At 52.1% G+C, this 12,746-nt stretch overlaps 1 protein-coding gene across 1 annotated transcript; it reads right to left on the reverse strand.

Moving 5' to 3' along the window:
- Window positions 1-1,929: 1,929 nt before the first annotated feature.
- Window positions 1,930-12,535, reverse strand: LOC142823264 (C-type lectin domain family 2 member D-like). The gene is made up of 5 exons (XM_075914127.1): window positions 12,363-12,535; window positions 8,643-8,762; window positions 6,979-7,157; window positions 5,502-5,608; window positions 1,930-2,937 (listed from the first exon to the last, which is right to left on the reverse strand). The coding sequence occupies exons 1-5, from the start codon at window positions 12,370-12,372 to the stop codon at window positions 2,826-2,828; spliced, it is 528 nt and encodes a 175-aa protein (XP_075770242.1). The 5' UTR covers window positions 12,373-12,535; the 3' UTR covers window positions 1,930-2,825.
- Between the last annotated feature and the right edge of the window lie 211 nt (window positions 12,536-12,746).

Below are 12,746 nucleotides of genomic sequence, written 5' to 3' on the forward strand. Positions count from 1 at the left end.
TGCTCTTGTGCAAATTCAAGCAGCCAGTGTAGACAGCTGGCAAGTTTTTGCACAAAAGCGGCCACTTTTGCGCAAAATCTTGCCCGTTTAGACGCACCCAATATGTCTTTTCTAAGAGTTCTAAGAGTTGTCACTTAGCCAACAAAGGGAGTGAGAGCCACGCCCATAAACACAGGTGACAGCCTGGTTTTTGTGGCCTGACCATCCCAAGTTATATCCATAATGGGATCAGTCTTCAACTATATGTATAATATGATGAGTAATTTAGCTACAAGTACTCAAGAGAGAGATCTTGGAGACACTCTGTATAGTTCTCTGAAAACATTCACTCAGTGTGCAGCAGCAGTCAAAAATGCAAACAGAATGTTAGGAAACATTAAAAAAGGGTAGAAAATAGGAAAGGGAATATCTTATTGCTTCTATATAAAACCAAGGTACACCCACATCTTGAATCCTGCATACAGATGTGGTCGCCTCATCTCAAAAAAGATCTATTGGCATTGGAAAAGGTTCAGAAAAGGGCAACAAAAACTTATTAGGGGTTTGGAACGGGTCCCATATGAAAAGAGATTAATGAGACTGGGACTTTCAGTCTGGGAAAGAGATGACTAAGGAGAGATATGACGGAGGACAATAAAATAATGACTGGTACTGAGAACGTGAATAAAGAAGAGTTATTTATTCCTTACCATAACACAAGAACTAGGGGTCACCAAATGAAATTAATAGGCAGCAGGTTTAAAACAAACCAAAGGAAGTTTTTCTTCACACAGTGCACTGTCCACCTGTGGAACTCCTTGCCAGAGTAGTGATAGAGATGCAACCGTGTTAGTCTGGTCTAGCTGAAACAAAAGACAGGACTATGCAGCACATTCTTTAAAGTGTTGCATAGTCCTGTCTTTTGTTTCTTCTTGACAGAGAACGTTCTGAAGACCAGGACTTTAACAGGCTTCAAAAAAGAGCTCAATAAATTCATGGATAAATTAAGTGCCACGGTGGAAGGGTTCACATGATGATTCCCTGTTCTGTTCACACCCTCTGGGGCACCTGGAGGCAGACAGGATATTGGGCTGGGTGGGCCTTTGGTCTGACCCAAAGTGGCTGTTCTTATGCACTGCCACATACTCCACTGCCTCGAAGGCCCTGGGCCACATGGCTTGGGCCTGGTACCTGCCATTGCAAATTAAGCTTTGTGGCAGCACACATTGTGAGGCAAGCGACATTTGGGACTGAGGGTATTATGCACATGCCAACGGTGCAGCCAGTGTAGCAGGTGTTACCAGATTTGCCCAATACTCTGGGGTATGCTCATTTATCAGGGTTACTTTTATGGGACTGGGGGAAGGTTAACAATTCTATCCATGTGCTGCTTGTGCTTCCTTGTGTTCTCATATGGAGCTGAATTCTCCCTGCTGCCAATTCCCCCTCCCACTGGAGCTCTCCTGCAGAAACTAGGTTCCTCAGGATGGGGTTCTTCCCACCTTAGCAACACACCCAGACACTCACACCCACTAACAGAGCACGTCTGAGAGGACTGGTTAATCAGCACTCACACGCTGACCCCTCATATGTCCCTGGACTCATCTGGCTGGTTTCACAGCAATGCCACACTGCACCCTCATGTGCCTTTGGGCTCCGTGGGCTGGATTTCACAGCACTTTAAGCTGCCTTCCTCATGTACCCCCTGGTTCAGCACTTCCCTATTCCCACTCACACCACAATCATTCACTGGTAAACCACATGATGAGCCAACCCCACAGGACTTTGGGCACTGTGGGGATCTTTAGCTTGGGTACAGGAAGCGTTGTTGCAGAGCGAATGGGGAAGCCAAAACACCACCTCTTGAGGAAGAGTGAGCAAAAGAGAAATAAAGAGAGAGAAGCAACCAGCTTAATAATGAAAGTTATTTATTTCTGAGTAGTGAATAGATATAAAACAGTTACAATATTAAATCTAAATTGAAACTAATTACAAATGTTAGGTAACCATATAACAATTTACATAGGGCAGGGTCAGGAGGCTATGCTTAGAGATGTAGTTGATGGGAGAGAGAGAGAGACCTCACCACTCCATGGAGCTTGCACTGATCGGGGTTTCCAGATGATGATGATGGTAGCCAGAGGTCCAGAGGGCAGGAGACAAGCAGAGCAGAGACCCCAGCATGATCAGACAGGAGATGAAGAAGTCTCAATGGAACTGATGCAGCTTAAATCCAGGTATCAGAACAATTTTTCTTGGGGCAAGGATAGGAGTTTTTATAGGGATAGGACAATAGTTCAAAGAGAAAAAGGGGAGACAACAGAGACTGATCACTCCTGGTTATGGGTGATGTTCCTTGAAGGAGCTCACAGTGCAAGTAGGCAGTTTCAGTATTTTATATGTCAATAGGATCGTTACTAGAATTGGTCTGATAATGACTAATTTGGGTGTGAGCAGGCCTGGGTTCATTAGCATCTGGAGTTGAGATTTCCCATCAGGCAGTGCTTCTCTGCTTTTGGTATCCCATAGTGCACTGTGGTTCCTGCCTTGGAAGAGCTGGTCTCCATTCTGTATGCTAATGAGTTCTATCTTCAATGCAGATGAGACTGGGGAGTTTCCTTAATTAGTTTAGGTGTGTCTTCCCTGGCCTTTTCATTGCTTTGTCTGATTCTAGCAAAGGCTTAGGGGAAGGTGGGAGAGGATGGTTTTCCATGAATGTCACTTCTTGACTCCCAAGAGCACAGGGCTGGTAGGTGACATAGAAAAGGCAACTTATTCACTGTCATGGGATGTGCTCCTACTGGATGTGTTTGGCCTCTTCTGTTTCATCTCCTCATTCTCCTTCCTCAGTACAGACTGGGCTTGCTGCAGATCCAGTTCTTCATTGTCAGGCAATTTGAGGAGACGACGGCAAAGCCATCCACATATGCACACTCTGCTCCTCCCATCACCTTAAACCTGCGAACAGGAGACCACAGGGTGGTCAGAGAGTCAGTCGGTGCTGGGCTGGGCAGAGAACGGGGAAGTCGGACACAGCTCAGGGACTGATGGGATTTCCCTTTCCTGGACAAACATAAGGCCCCTCTATGGGGGGAGTGAATCCAGAGGGAGAAATTTAACATGGGCCACAATGGCAGCCAGGGGAGAAAGACACCGGGCTGGGTGCCAGGATCATGGGCAAACACAGGCAGGAGCAGTGGCAGGAGCTTGAGAGCCAGGGACTGAAGCCAGGGGCATTTAAAAGCATTTGCGGAAAAGTGCGTCTAGATTGGCACGGATGCTTTTGTGCAAAAGCATTTTTGCGGAAAAGCATCCGTGCCAATCTAGACACAGTTTTGCGCAAGAAAGCCCCGATTTTTGCCATTGGGGCTTTTTTTGCACAAAACAGTTTTTAACCGTCTACACTGGCCCTCTTGAGCAAAAGCATTTGCGCAAGAGGGCTTTTTCCCGAGTGGGAGCAGCATAGTATTTGCGCAAGAACACTGACAATCTTACATTAGATTGTCAGTGTTCTTGTGCAAATTCAAGCGGCCAGTGTAGCACCTGGCAAGTTTTTGCACAAAAACAGCCGCTTTTGTGCAAAATCTTGCCAGTCTAGACACACCCACAATGTTTTCTTTCAGCCCCATTCTTCTCTCTACTTTCACCCAGTGTGGATTAGGAGTCTGAAAACTTGCCTGAGAGACTTTGGCTAGGTTTTCCTCTATTTCCCCCCAGCCTTTGGTCTTTCAGGCTTTTCCTCTCTGTGTGTGGGATTTGGAATTCCCAAGAGCTTCCAGTCTAAGCCACTGATTCTACCAAGACCCTTCCCCCTACAAGCCTCGCTTTCCATGCTGTGAAAGGGACCACTGGAGTCACTGGGATTACTCACTCGCTACGTCTACATTGGCATGATTTTGTACAAATACTCTTTAACGCAAGAGTTCTTGCATTAGAGTATTTGCGCAAGAGAGCGTCTACCCTGGCATGTGCCTTTGCGTAAGAGATGTGCTTTTGAGCAAGAGCATCCGTGCCAGTGTAGACGCTCTCTTGAGCAAGAAAGCTCCAAGGGCCATTCTAACCATCGGGCTTTCTTGCGCAAGAAATTCACGTTGCCTGTCTACACTGGCCTCTTGCGCAAGAACAAGAGGGCTTATTCCTGAGCGGGAGCATCACAGTTCTTGCGCAAGAAGCCCAGATTTCACACATTTTAGAATGTCAGTGTTCTTGCGCAAGAACTCCCTGCCAGTGTAGACAGGCAGCAAGTTTTTGCGCAAAAGCAACTGCTTTTGCGCAAAATCGTGCCAATGTAGACATAGCTACTGTGTGTGAATTAAGCACGGGAGTAGGTCTTTGCAGGATCTAGAGCAGACAGAAGCAAAGGCTGGAAGAACAAAATTATCCTTAAACCCATTTTACAGCTGGGCAAGCTGAGGACCAGAGAAATTAAGCTTGAGATCCATAAAAATATTCAGGCCCCTAACTACTGTGAGGGCAGACTGGACTTAATGATCTCTCGAGGTCCCTTCCGGTTCTGGTGTTCTGTGAATTCCAATTAAAATCAGTGGGATGAGGAGCCCAAATACCATTGAGAGATTTGCCCAAGGTGAGACTCAGGGAATCAGCGGCAAAACCAGTAATCTAATTCCCATCTCCTAAATCTCAGTTCAGGAATTTAACCATAAGCTCAGCATTCCCCTTCCATAGCTGTGATGGGCGCCCACCTCACACAAGGCCGGAGGAGGTAAATTCGGCCAAGTGACTGACAGCCTGCATGTAGAGGAAAGCCAGGGCCTGTTATGGCTAATTTGCTGATGAAGTCCAGCTGGGGGGAGGAGCTAGGCCGGGCCTATGAAGGCAGGAAGCTGGAAACAGAAAGAGATTGTGGGGAAGTCGGCTGCAGCAGTTCTCCAGGAGAAAGGGGCGGGAGGGAGGGTGTTTAGGGGCTACGGAGCCAGGGTAGTTGCAGACAGCTGGTGGGAAGGGACTTTGTCAAACAACACCCCGGCCAGGGCGCTCATGCAGTGACCTGGCTGGGGGCTGAGCCATGAAGAGGAGGCTGCAGTTCCTGGGACAAGAGAGAAGGAAACAGAGTGATGGAGAGTAACCGTCAGGAGGGGTGTAAGCGGCTCATAGCCAATCCCCAGTGCTGCCAGGAGATGGCGCATCTCGCCCTGAGTGGAGCTGACAGCAGGGCACCCCTGTGATTTCATCTGTATTGCTCCAGCCACGTGTAACCCCGCCTGCCTGGAGGGCACCTGTCCCCTCTAGGGGTGGCCTGGCCAGCTGGAGAGTCACATTCCTGGGCAGCCCTGCCAAGGGAGAAGCGTCTTTTTGCTTATACATTAAACTCCTTAGGTTCCCCAGTTTGATTTCCAGCTACCACCATCCCTGGCTGGTTCGGTGGTAAATGTCAAAAGCAAGAACAGTATTTTTTTAGTACAATGCTTGGTTGATCTGGGCATGTTTAGTGGCCCATTGAGCAAATTTAACATCTGTGAAGCTAACATGGAGAAACTTCCCAGACAGAAAGCAAGACTCACAGGTTGTTGAATTCTGTCCCATTCACCCACTTCCAGGGCTGGCCCTCTTCTTCTCTCCGCAGGCCGATCCAGTGGATATCAGGTCCCTTATGGTGCATCAGGAAAGCCTTAAATCAAGATTACATGAATTTGGCCTGGTTAGAAGCATTTCCAGGGGGCCAGCCCATCCCCCGGTGATGTAGCACTGCTAAACCTCCCCCCGCAGGTTATGTGGAACCGGGTGAGCAGCGGGGAGAAGCTTTATTGGGAAAGAGGAGAAGCTCTGTATAGTCCAGAGGTTGGTCCGTGCAAAACTTTCCACACAAAATGGGCTTTTGCCCCCACTGGAAAATGCTGATTTGGTGACACTGAAACATTTTCCAAATTGTGCAGTTCCACCAAATTGTGCATTTTGCAAACCCCTCCCCCAAACCCACCCACCCCCAGTCTCCTGCTGTGATTTGGGGATCTGAACATTTTGTTTCAACTTGATTGGGTTTGACCCTGAGCTGCAGGGCCCTTGGGCCCCCCCGCCTGCCCAGACATGGCATGGCAGGGACTTCCCTTCTTGTATAGGGTTACCAGGTAGTCTCAAAAAAAATACCGGACACACTTGATTGGGGGAGTGGAGGGGGGACCGGCTGGGAGAAGAGCAGGGCTGACTGGGAGGAAGGGGGAGGAGCGACAAAGGGGGGGCCAGGAAGCAGAGCTGGTGAGGTGGTTGGGGTCAGCTGGGCTGGCTGGGGGAGATCGGGAAGAGAACTGGCACCCAGAAGGAGAGCTGGTGGGAGCAGCAGGGCTGGCCAGGGAAGATCAGGAGGAGAAGCGGGGGAGAACCAGCCGGCCAGGAGGGGAGCGGGGGCGGGGGAATCGGCCGGCAGGAAGCGGGACTGACCCGGGCATGTATAGATCCCAGGCTGCTGCCTGTCCCACGCACGGTCCCGGTGAAGCGAGTCCGGCTGCAGCTCCACCACGCGCTTGACCAGCGCTCAGGAGCAGGGACAGGGCTTCCCCTCTTCCTCAGACGCAACCAGAGGCTCCCAGCACCAGTCGCGCCCTGCTTCCCAGCCCCCGCCAGGCTTCCATCCGGAAAACCAGAAAATACTGGACATTGCACATGTGTGGTATTTACCAGACAGAGGGCCCAAAAACCGGACTGTCTGGTAGAAAACCGGACACCTGGCAACCCTATTCTTGTGACCCTGGCAACCACCTCTCCCAGCCTGCAGTTGCCTCTCCTGTCTGGCACGTCCTCCTGGCTCTGCCTGGGCTGCGTGGACAAGTCGTGTCCAGGGTTAAACCCCTTCCAGGGGCAGCGGGAACAAGGCTCGATAAAGAGGCCTTCACATGCACAGCCCTTGTGCCCCCTCCCTTGGTGCGTCCTGCCCCTCAGACACGCGGCCAGGAGCCCTCTCACCTCTGCGCCTTCTCCCCGGCCCAGCCCCTCCCATCACCGCCGCAAAACTATTTTTTTCCACACTTGCCAGCAAACCCTCACCAGCTCCTGCAGGGAGTTGATCCCAGCCAGGGAGGCGCCCAGAGCTGAGCAATTGCTCCAGCTGTAGGTCCAGTTCCCTTCGACCTTGGAGAAATAGTAGCATTTCCGCTGGTAGCCAACCCAGCCATCAGGGCAGGAAAGTCCAACAGGAGGAGGGTCAAGGCCACGAAAAACTCCCACTGCAAACAAGAAAGCACCGTGGGGTGCGAGATATGTCCCTGTCAGCCTCGGGGCCTGGAGCTCAACAGCCAGGTGGCAGGAAACCCCCCAAGTGTGAAGGCCGGCACCTTTTTTTCCCTTGGGACCTGCACAAGGCAGCTCCCCAGGGACTGGCCCTGCTGTATCCAAGGGGAACACGGAGAAACAATCTCTTCAGAGACAGGCCTCGCTCAGAGCTCAGGCGATGGCTTGGGGCAGGGGGAAGGAGTGTTAGACACAAAGCCTTTGCACGGGCATCCCTGCCCCTGATTTCAGGGGTGCTCTGGGAGGGGAGTTGGGACTCTTGGTTCTAACCCTGGTTTTAGGATGGGAGTGGGGTCTAGTGGCTAGAGCAGGGGGGCTGGAAGGCAGGACTCCTGGGTTCTATCTGCAGCCCCAGGAGGTGCAAGAGGTCTGGGGGTGAGAGGGGATGGCTGGGGGTCAGGACTCCTGTTTTCTCTTCCTAGCTCTGGGAGAGGACTGGGATGCCGTGGGTTGGGCGGAGATGCTGGGAGTCAGGACTGATGGGTTCTGTTCCCAGCTCACTTGATGTCAGTCACACCTGTCTCAAAGTGACTCCCCAGTGCCTCAGTTTCCTGCTCTATAAAATGGCAGGACAAGGACCCCAGCGTACATAGGGCTGCGGGGGGGGGGAGGGGGAGTACAGACCCCCTGCTGTGACAGTCAGGCAAAGAGTTAACAGAGGGACCGTTCACTCTCTCAGCTGTGACGAAGGGGCCAGTTGGCAGCAGCTGCTGTAAAAGGCTGCGGAGAGCAGTGGTAGCGGGGGAGGTTCCTGCCGGACCACAGAGGAAAAGGGTGAGAGGAGGGTGAGGTGGGGGCAGGAAGGAGCGGGGGAGGAGGGGTTAGCTGCTTAAACACACGGGGCCTGGGCTGGAGCCCAGAGGAGAGGGGATGTCAGGGCCCCCCAAGGTGGGTGCATAAAGAAACCCCCCCAGAGAGCGAGGGAACCGGAGGCGGGTGCCCTGCGAGGCCCTTTGGGGAGAGGGATGCACAGGGGGTGAGATGACACGTGACCTGGAGCTGTGGGAGGAGCACAGCAGTGAGTCCCAGAGGGAGCTTAGGGCGCCGAGCTGTAACATTAGGGGTTGGGGAGGTTTGTTCAGAACATTTCAGCTTACCCTGGAAGGGGGCAGGATGGAGATGACCCAGCTGACCCCAGAAGCTGCCAATGGTGGCAGAGCCCAGAGGCAGTGATACAAATGGACTCTTGCAGACCTGCCCTGCCCCTGCCACGAGGGGGAGCTGCAGTGGGAGCTCTGGGGAATCCAACTTTATGGGCCAGCTGAGGGACTGCTCAATCGGGGCTGTTTGTCCCAGGAGTGCCCCCCCCCCCCCATTGCCTCTGAGTGTTGCAGGGGGCGGAAGCTCCAGGGCTGGGCTGAGACAGCTCCCAGGGCGAAGGGAAAGCCCAGAGAGCGAGGCCGGCAGGGCTGGCAACTCACCTGTCAGAGCTACCACCAGGGCGAGGGTGGCGATGGTGATGAAGGGAAGGACATACACTGAGCATAGGCCTGCATATTTACGGAATGAGTGAATTCTGTAAAAGGTGTGGGGGGCATAATCTGGAAGGGAAAAGGTCATTGTTAGTGGCAGGCTGCCCTGGGAATCCCTATCAATGCGTCACACAACGCCCGGAGCAGGGGAGGGGGCCCCTGGCAGTGGGGCTTGAACGTTGAGCTTCAGCCCGTCTCCCTTGCTTGCTCCCAGCCCAGAAACTGCAGCAGACTCAGGTCTACACCTTGCCCAGCCCCTACAGGACCTTGTGTTAGCCCAGCCGAGCTTAGGGCCTGGACACCACATGTGGTAATAGGCTACTGAATTCCTCCAGCCTCTGCGCCCGCTGTAGCCATCCGTCCCCCCGAGCAGGGGCGAGGGGCTCCCAGCAGGGACCATGTCTCCCTCTTGCCTTCTCTCTGCAGCCTTTGCCCCCTGGAGCCTCAGTCCTGGAACCTGCAAGGCAGCGTCACATGAACGGCTTTGAAATTGGCATCCCTAGCAAACACCCTAATGTCCGTCCTCCTGCCACACGTGGGGGTTGAACCTGGGACTTCTGGCTCTACAGGTGCCACAGTCTGAGCTACAGGGAGAGATCCTGTAGTAGGGGAAGCAGTAGCAGATTTGTCCATCTCTCACACAACCCCACCCCTACAGCAGTGCATCGACTCAGTACAACCGGTGCTCTCAGGCTAGACAAGTTAGAACCAGGGCACCCAACTTTTTCAGCCTGACATTGAACATATTTCCAAACATCTTCCTTCGCTGGGCACTCCTGTAGACTCAGGCTGAGGGGCAGCAAGGTAGCGCCTCTCCTACCCCTTGCAATGCTGAGAGCAGCCAGTGGGGGGCGCTACAGGCCAAAAAGGAAAACATCCCCTTAAGATGCTTGTGATGTGAGAAGGGCTTTAGGTGTCCAAGATGCCTGGATGAAACATCCTTCTCACATGCTCCAGGTGTAAATGAAGGTCAGATTTGGGGTCAGGAAGGAATTTTCTCTGAGTCCCAGAGCCTTGGGGGAGGTAGGTCGTGTCTCCCTATGTAGCATGGGCAGAGGGCCCTCCTGGGACCCTCTCGACACATTTCACAAGGTTCAATGGTGCCACCACGCGATCTTTTGAATCTAGTACGCTGCCCAATGCCCCAATGACAGTGTCCTGTCTAACCCCAAACCCCCAGCACTGAAGCTAAGATCATCCACCACCAACTCCACTGGGCTCGTTCTTCAAATGTCAGAAAATCAATGTTCTCACACCTGAGCCATGGCCAACTGTAAAGAGACCAGGAAAAAAAAACAAAAAAATCCTTCACAGACACCCTCCAATCCCACATGAAGAGTGTGATGTTGATACACCCATGGGAAAACAAAGCCCTTGATCAATCCGAATGGGAAAGGGAGGCCGGTTAGCCGAGATCCAGTGGCAGAAATGGAGAAAGGCGAAAGGAGACAAGAAGGCTTCACAGCCCAACCCAACAATCTGCATCCTCCTCTTCCATTGGCCCCACTGGGACAAGAATTGTGGATCTTGGATTTGCATCATTAGCCCCCTGCAGATCCACCTGCGACAACAAGCGACTGTTTTATTGGGAGACAATTAGTCTGGAAATCCAAAGGATCTCCAAGCTCCCTGGTGTTGCAGAAGACAAAGGGGAGATGGGTTTCCAGGTGTACAGCCTGGAACTAGGGTACCGCTGAGCCCTCTGCCTTACTCATCCGGGATCCCTCTCAGCTCGGTGATGCTGGGACAAGCTGCAAATCTCTCCAGGCCCTGCACTTAGCCAGCCAAAGGCCAGGACACGCCCAGCTGCAGTTACAGGAATGTTTTCCCCAGTCACTCATGAGCCAGCAATGTACAGGCGCAAGCCCATTTTCCAGATCCCTAGCCTGGGACCCCAGGGCGGCACCATCTTTCCCTAGTCGGGCGCCTGTGCAATGAGAGTTCATTCCCCAGCCTGCCCCTCCCTCACTATGGAGAGGACATTGGTAACCTGAGCTGGAACGTCCTGAGCACTTCCATGAAAACGCACCGTTTTAGGGAAATAGAAAAGAGCTGTAACTACAAAAAGATGGATTTCATCTGCTTATAAGTAGCAAGTGGAGGGAGCCAATTTGACCACCTAGGAAATCAAACTAAATTCGAAACCTGAGTTCTATAAACTAGACAGAATTTGACTGAGCCGGTGTCTCTCTCTGATAAATGGATAAATGGCTGCCCCATTGTTGCCCCTGAAAGGCTGGTTGTGGGTTTTCCCAACCTCACCCCATAGTCCAGTAACACACAATGAAAAACTTCAGCCCCTCCCACTCAGTGACAGCATTTACAGTGCAGCAGGACATTCACGTTCCGCAAATGGGACCTTTCAAAATGGTCCCTCATGAGGCACTTTGTACAAACAGGCCATAACTCTGTGAGCTGGTGAGAGATTCGTGTAGTTGAGACTCAGAAGGAGCTCTCAGAGCATTTAGTCGAACCTGTACTGCACAGACCAGGCCCTCACATCCTCATAGTCCTACATGAGAGCCAATAACATGTACTGCAGTAGAGCTGGGCTTGCGGGGTTTGCGCATGAAGGTCTGGGGGGGCACTTACTTGCCTTCGCACTCCCCGCCACTCCTAGGCACCATGTCCCAGGTATGGCCTCCTACTGCTCCCACTGGCTAGAATCCAGCCAATGGGAACAGGGGGAAAAGTCTCCAGACAGCACGTCCACGTGCTGCAGCTAGGGGAGGGGTTTCTTCCTGATGACCAGATCGTGCATTGAGGCTTGGGACTTTCTCCTCCCTCCTCCCACGGGAAGCCAGCGCTGGCACTCTGACCTCACTGGCAGTGGTGGGGAGTGACAAGCTTGGAGCACTAGCACAGGCTCCTTGCTGTGGGGAGAGGGAGGGAGGGAGAAAGACGGGGCTGAACTTGAGCCACAAACCTACTAGCAGTGCGTGGATCACAGTTTGAGAGCCACTGGCTATGGGCAGTGCTCTAGGCAGGTAACACCCGTTTACACTTTTAGAGCTGGAGCTATTGAGTTCTATTAATAAACCGAGCAGGGACTTTGTTACAAGCAGTGAACATAAGAATGTAAGAAGGGCCACACCAGGGCACCTGGCATTGGCCACTGTGGATGGACCTTTGGTCCAACCCAATGTAGTCGTTCTTATGTTCTTATGACATCAGTGATGCTTTCATCAGTGATGTGAACACAGAGACACCACCTCTCCACTCAACACCCCTTACCCCAGCGTCAAAACCCAAGGCACGTTTCTGTGTTGTGCCTGCAGACGTCTCTGTATGCAAGAACCAGTTTGGGGGTGGGCACAACAGTTGCCCAGACAGGTTTTGGGGGGGTTGCCAGCTGGGTTTTAAAGCTGAAAGAACTTGGCCTCGGCGTTTCCCCCTTCGTCCTGCCGAAAGTGCCATCTCCCATGGGGTGAGGTGTCCTTTCAGTGCCAATGACTCATCTATCTCCCTCCAACTGAACCCAAGTCTTCTCTTGCTCTCAGTGGCACTGTGGTACCAGTGGCAGGTGGCACAGAAATTGGGTGGGAATGCAGAGGATGCTGTTGTGACCAAGACCCAGCACAATGGAATTGAGGCTGGATCTGGGATCAAACACCTTTTCTCCCACTCCAACCCCCCTCTTTGGACTCAGTGATGCATCCCCATTTTTACCTCGTGACATTTACTTGGGTTGTTACTCGGCTTTGCTCCTTTCTCAGCAACTCCTTGGACTGGAAGCAGCTCCTCTGGATTGTCTGTCCTCAACTCTTCTGGGTAGCTCTGGGATGTGCTTCAATCTGATGAGTTCTTCAGCACTGGGTAGCAAAACAGCGAAGAGTTCCACCCATTTCCTGACAAACAGAGGCCAGGGACACCATTCTTACCCATCCTGGCTAATAGCCATTGATGGACCTACCCTCCATGAATCTATCTAACTTTTTTAAGACACCATAGTAGAGGCCCAACTTAAATGTATACACCAAATTAAAAAACATAGTAAGAGACCTAAAAAAGAGTAATTGTGGCTTAACCACCATGTAAAAGAAGCAGTGAGGG

Source organism: Pelodiscus sinensis, chromosome 32, assembly GCF_049634645.1.
Source record: "Pelodiscus sinensis isolate JC-2024 chromosome 32, ASM4963464v1, whole genome shotgun sequence".
Lineage (NCBI taxonomy): Eukaryota > Metazoa > Chordata > Testudines > Trionychidae > Pelodiscus > Pelodiscus sinensis.

Excerpts from the sequence above, each read along its gene's own strand:
- LOC142823264 (XM_075914127.1), bottom strand. Across the intron at positions 5,609-6,978 it reads TCAACTCCCTGCAGGAGCTG|GCTTTCCTGATGCACCATAA; the intron begins GTGAGGGTTTGC and ends TCTTGATTTAAG. Across the intron at positions 2,938-5,501 it reads GGGACAGAATTCAACAACCT|GTTTAAGGTGATGGGAGGAG; the intron begins GTGAGTCTTGCT and ends TCCTGTTCGCAG.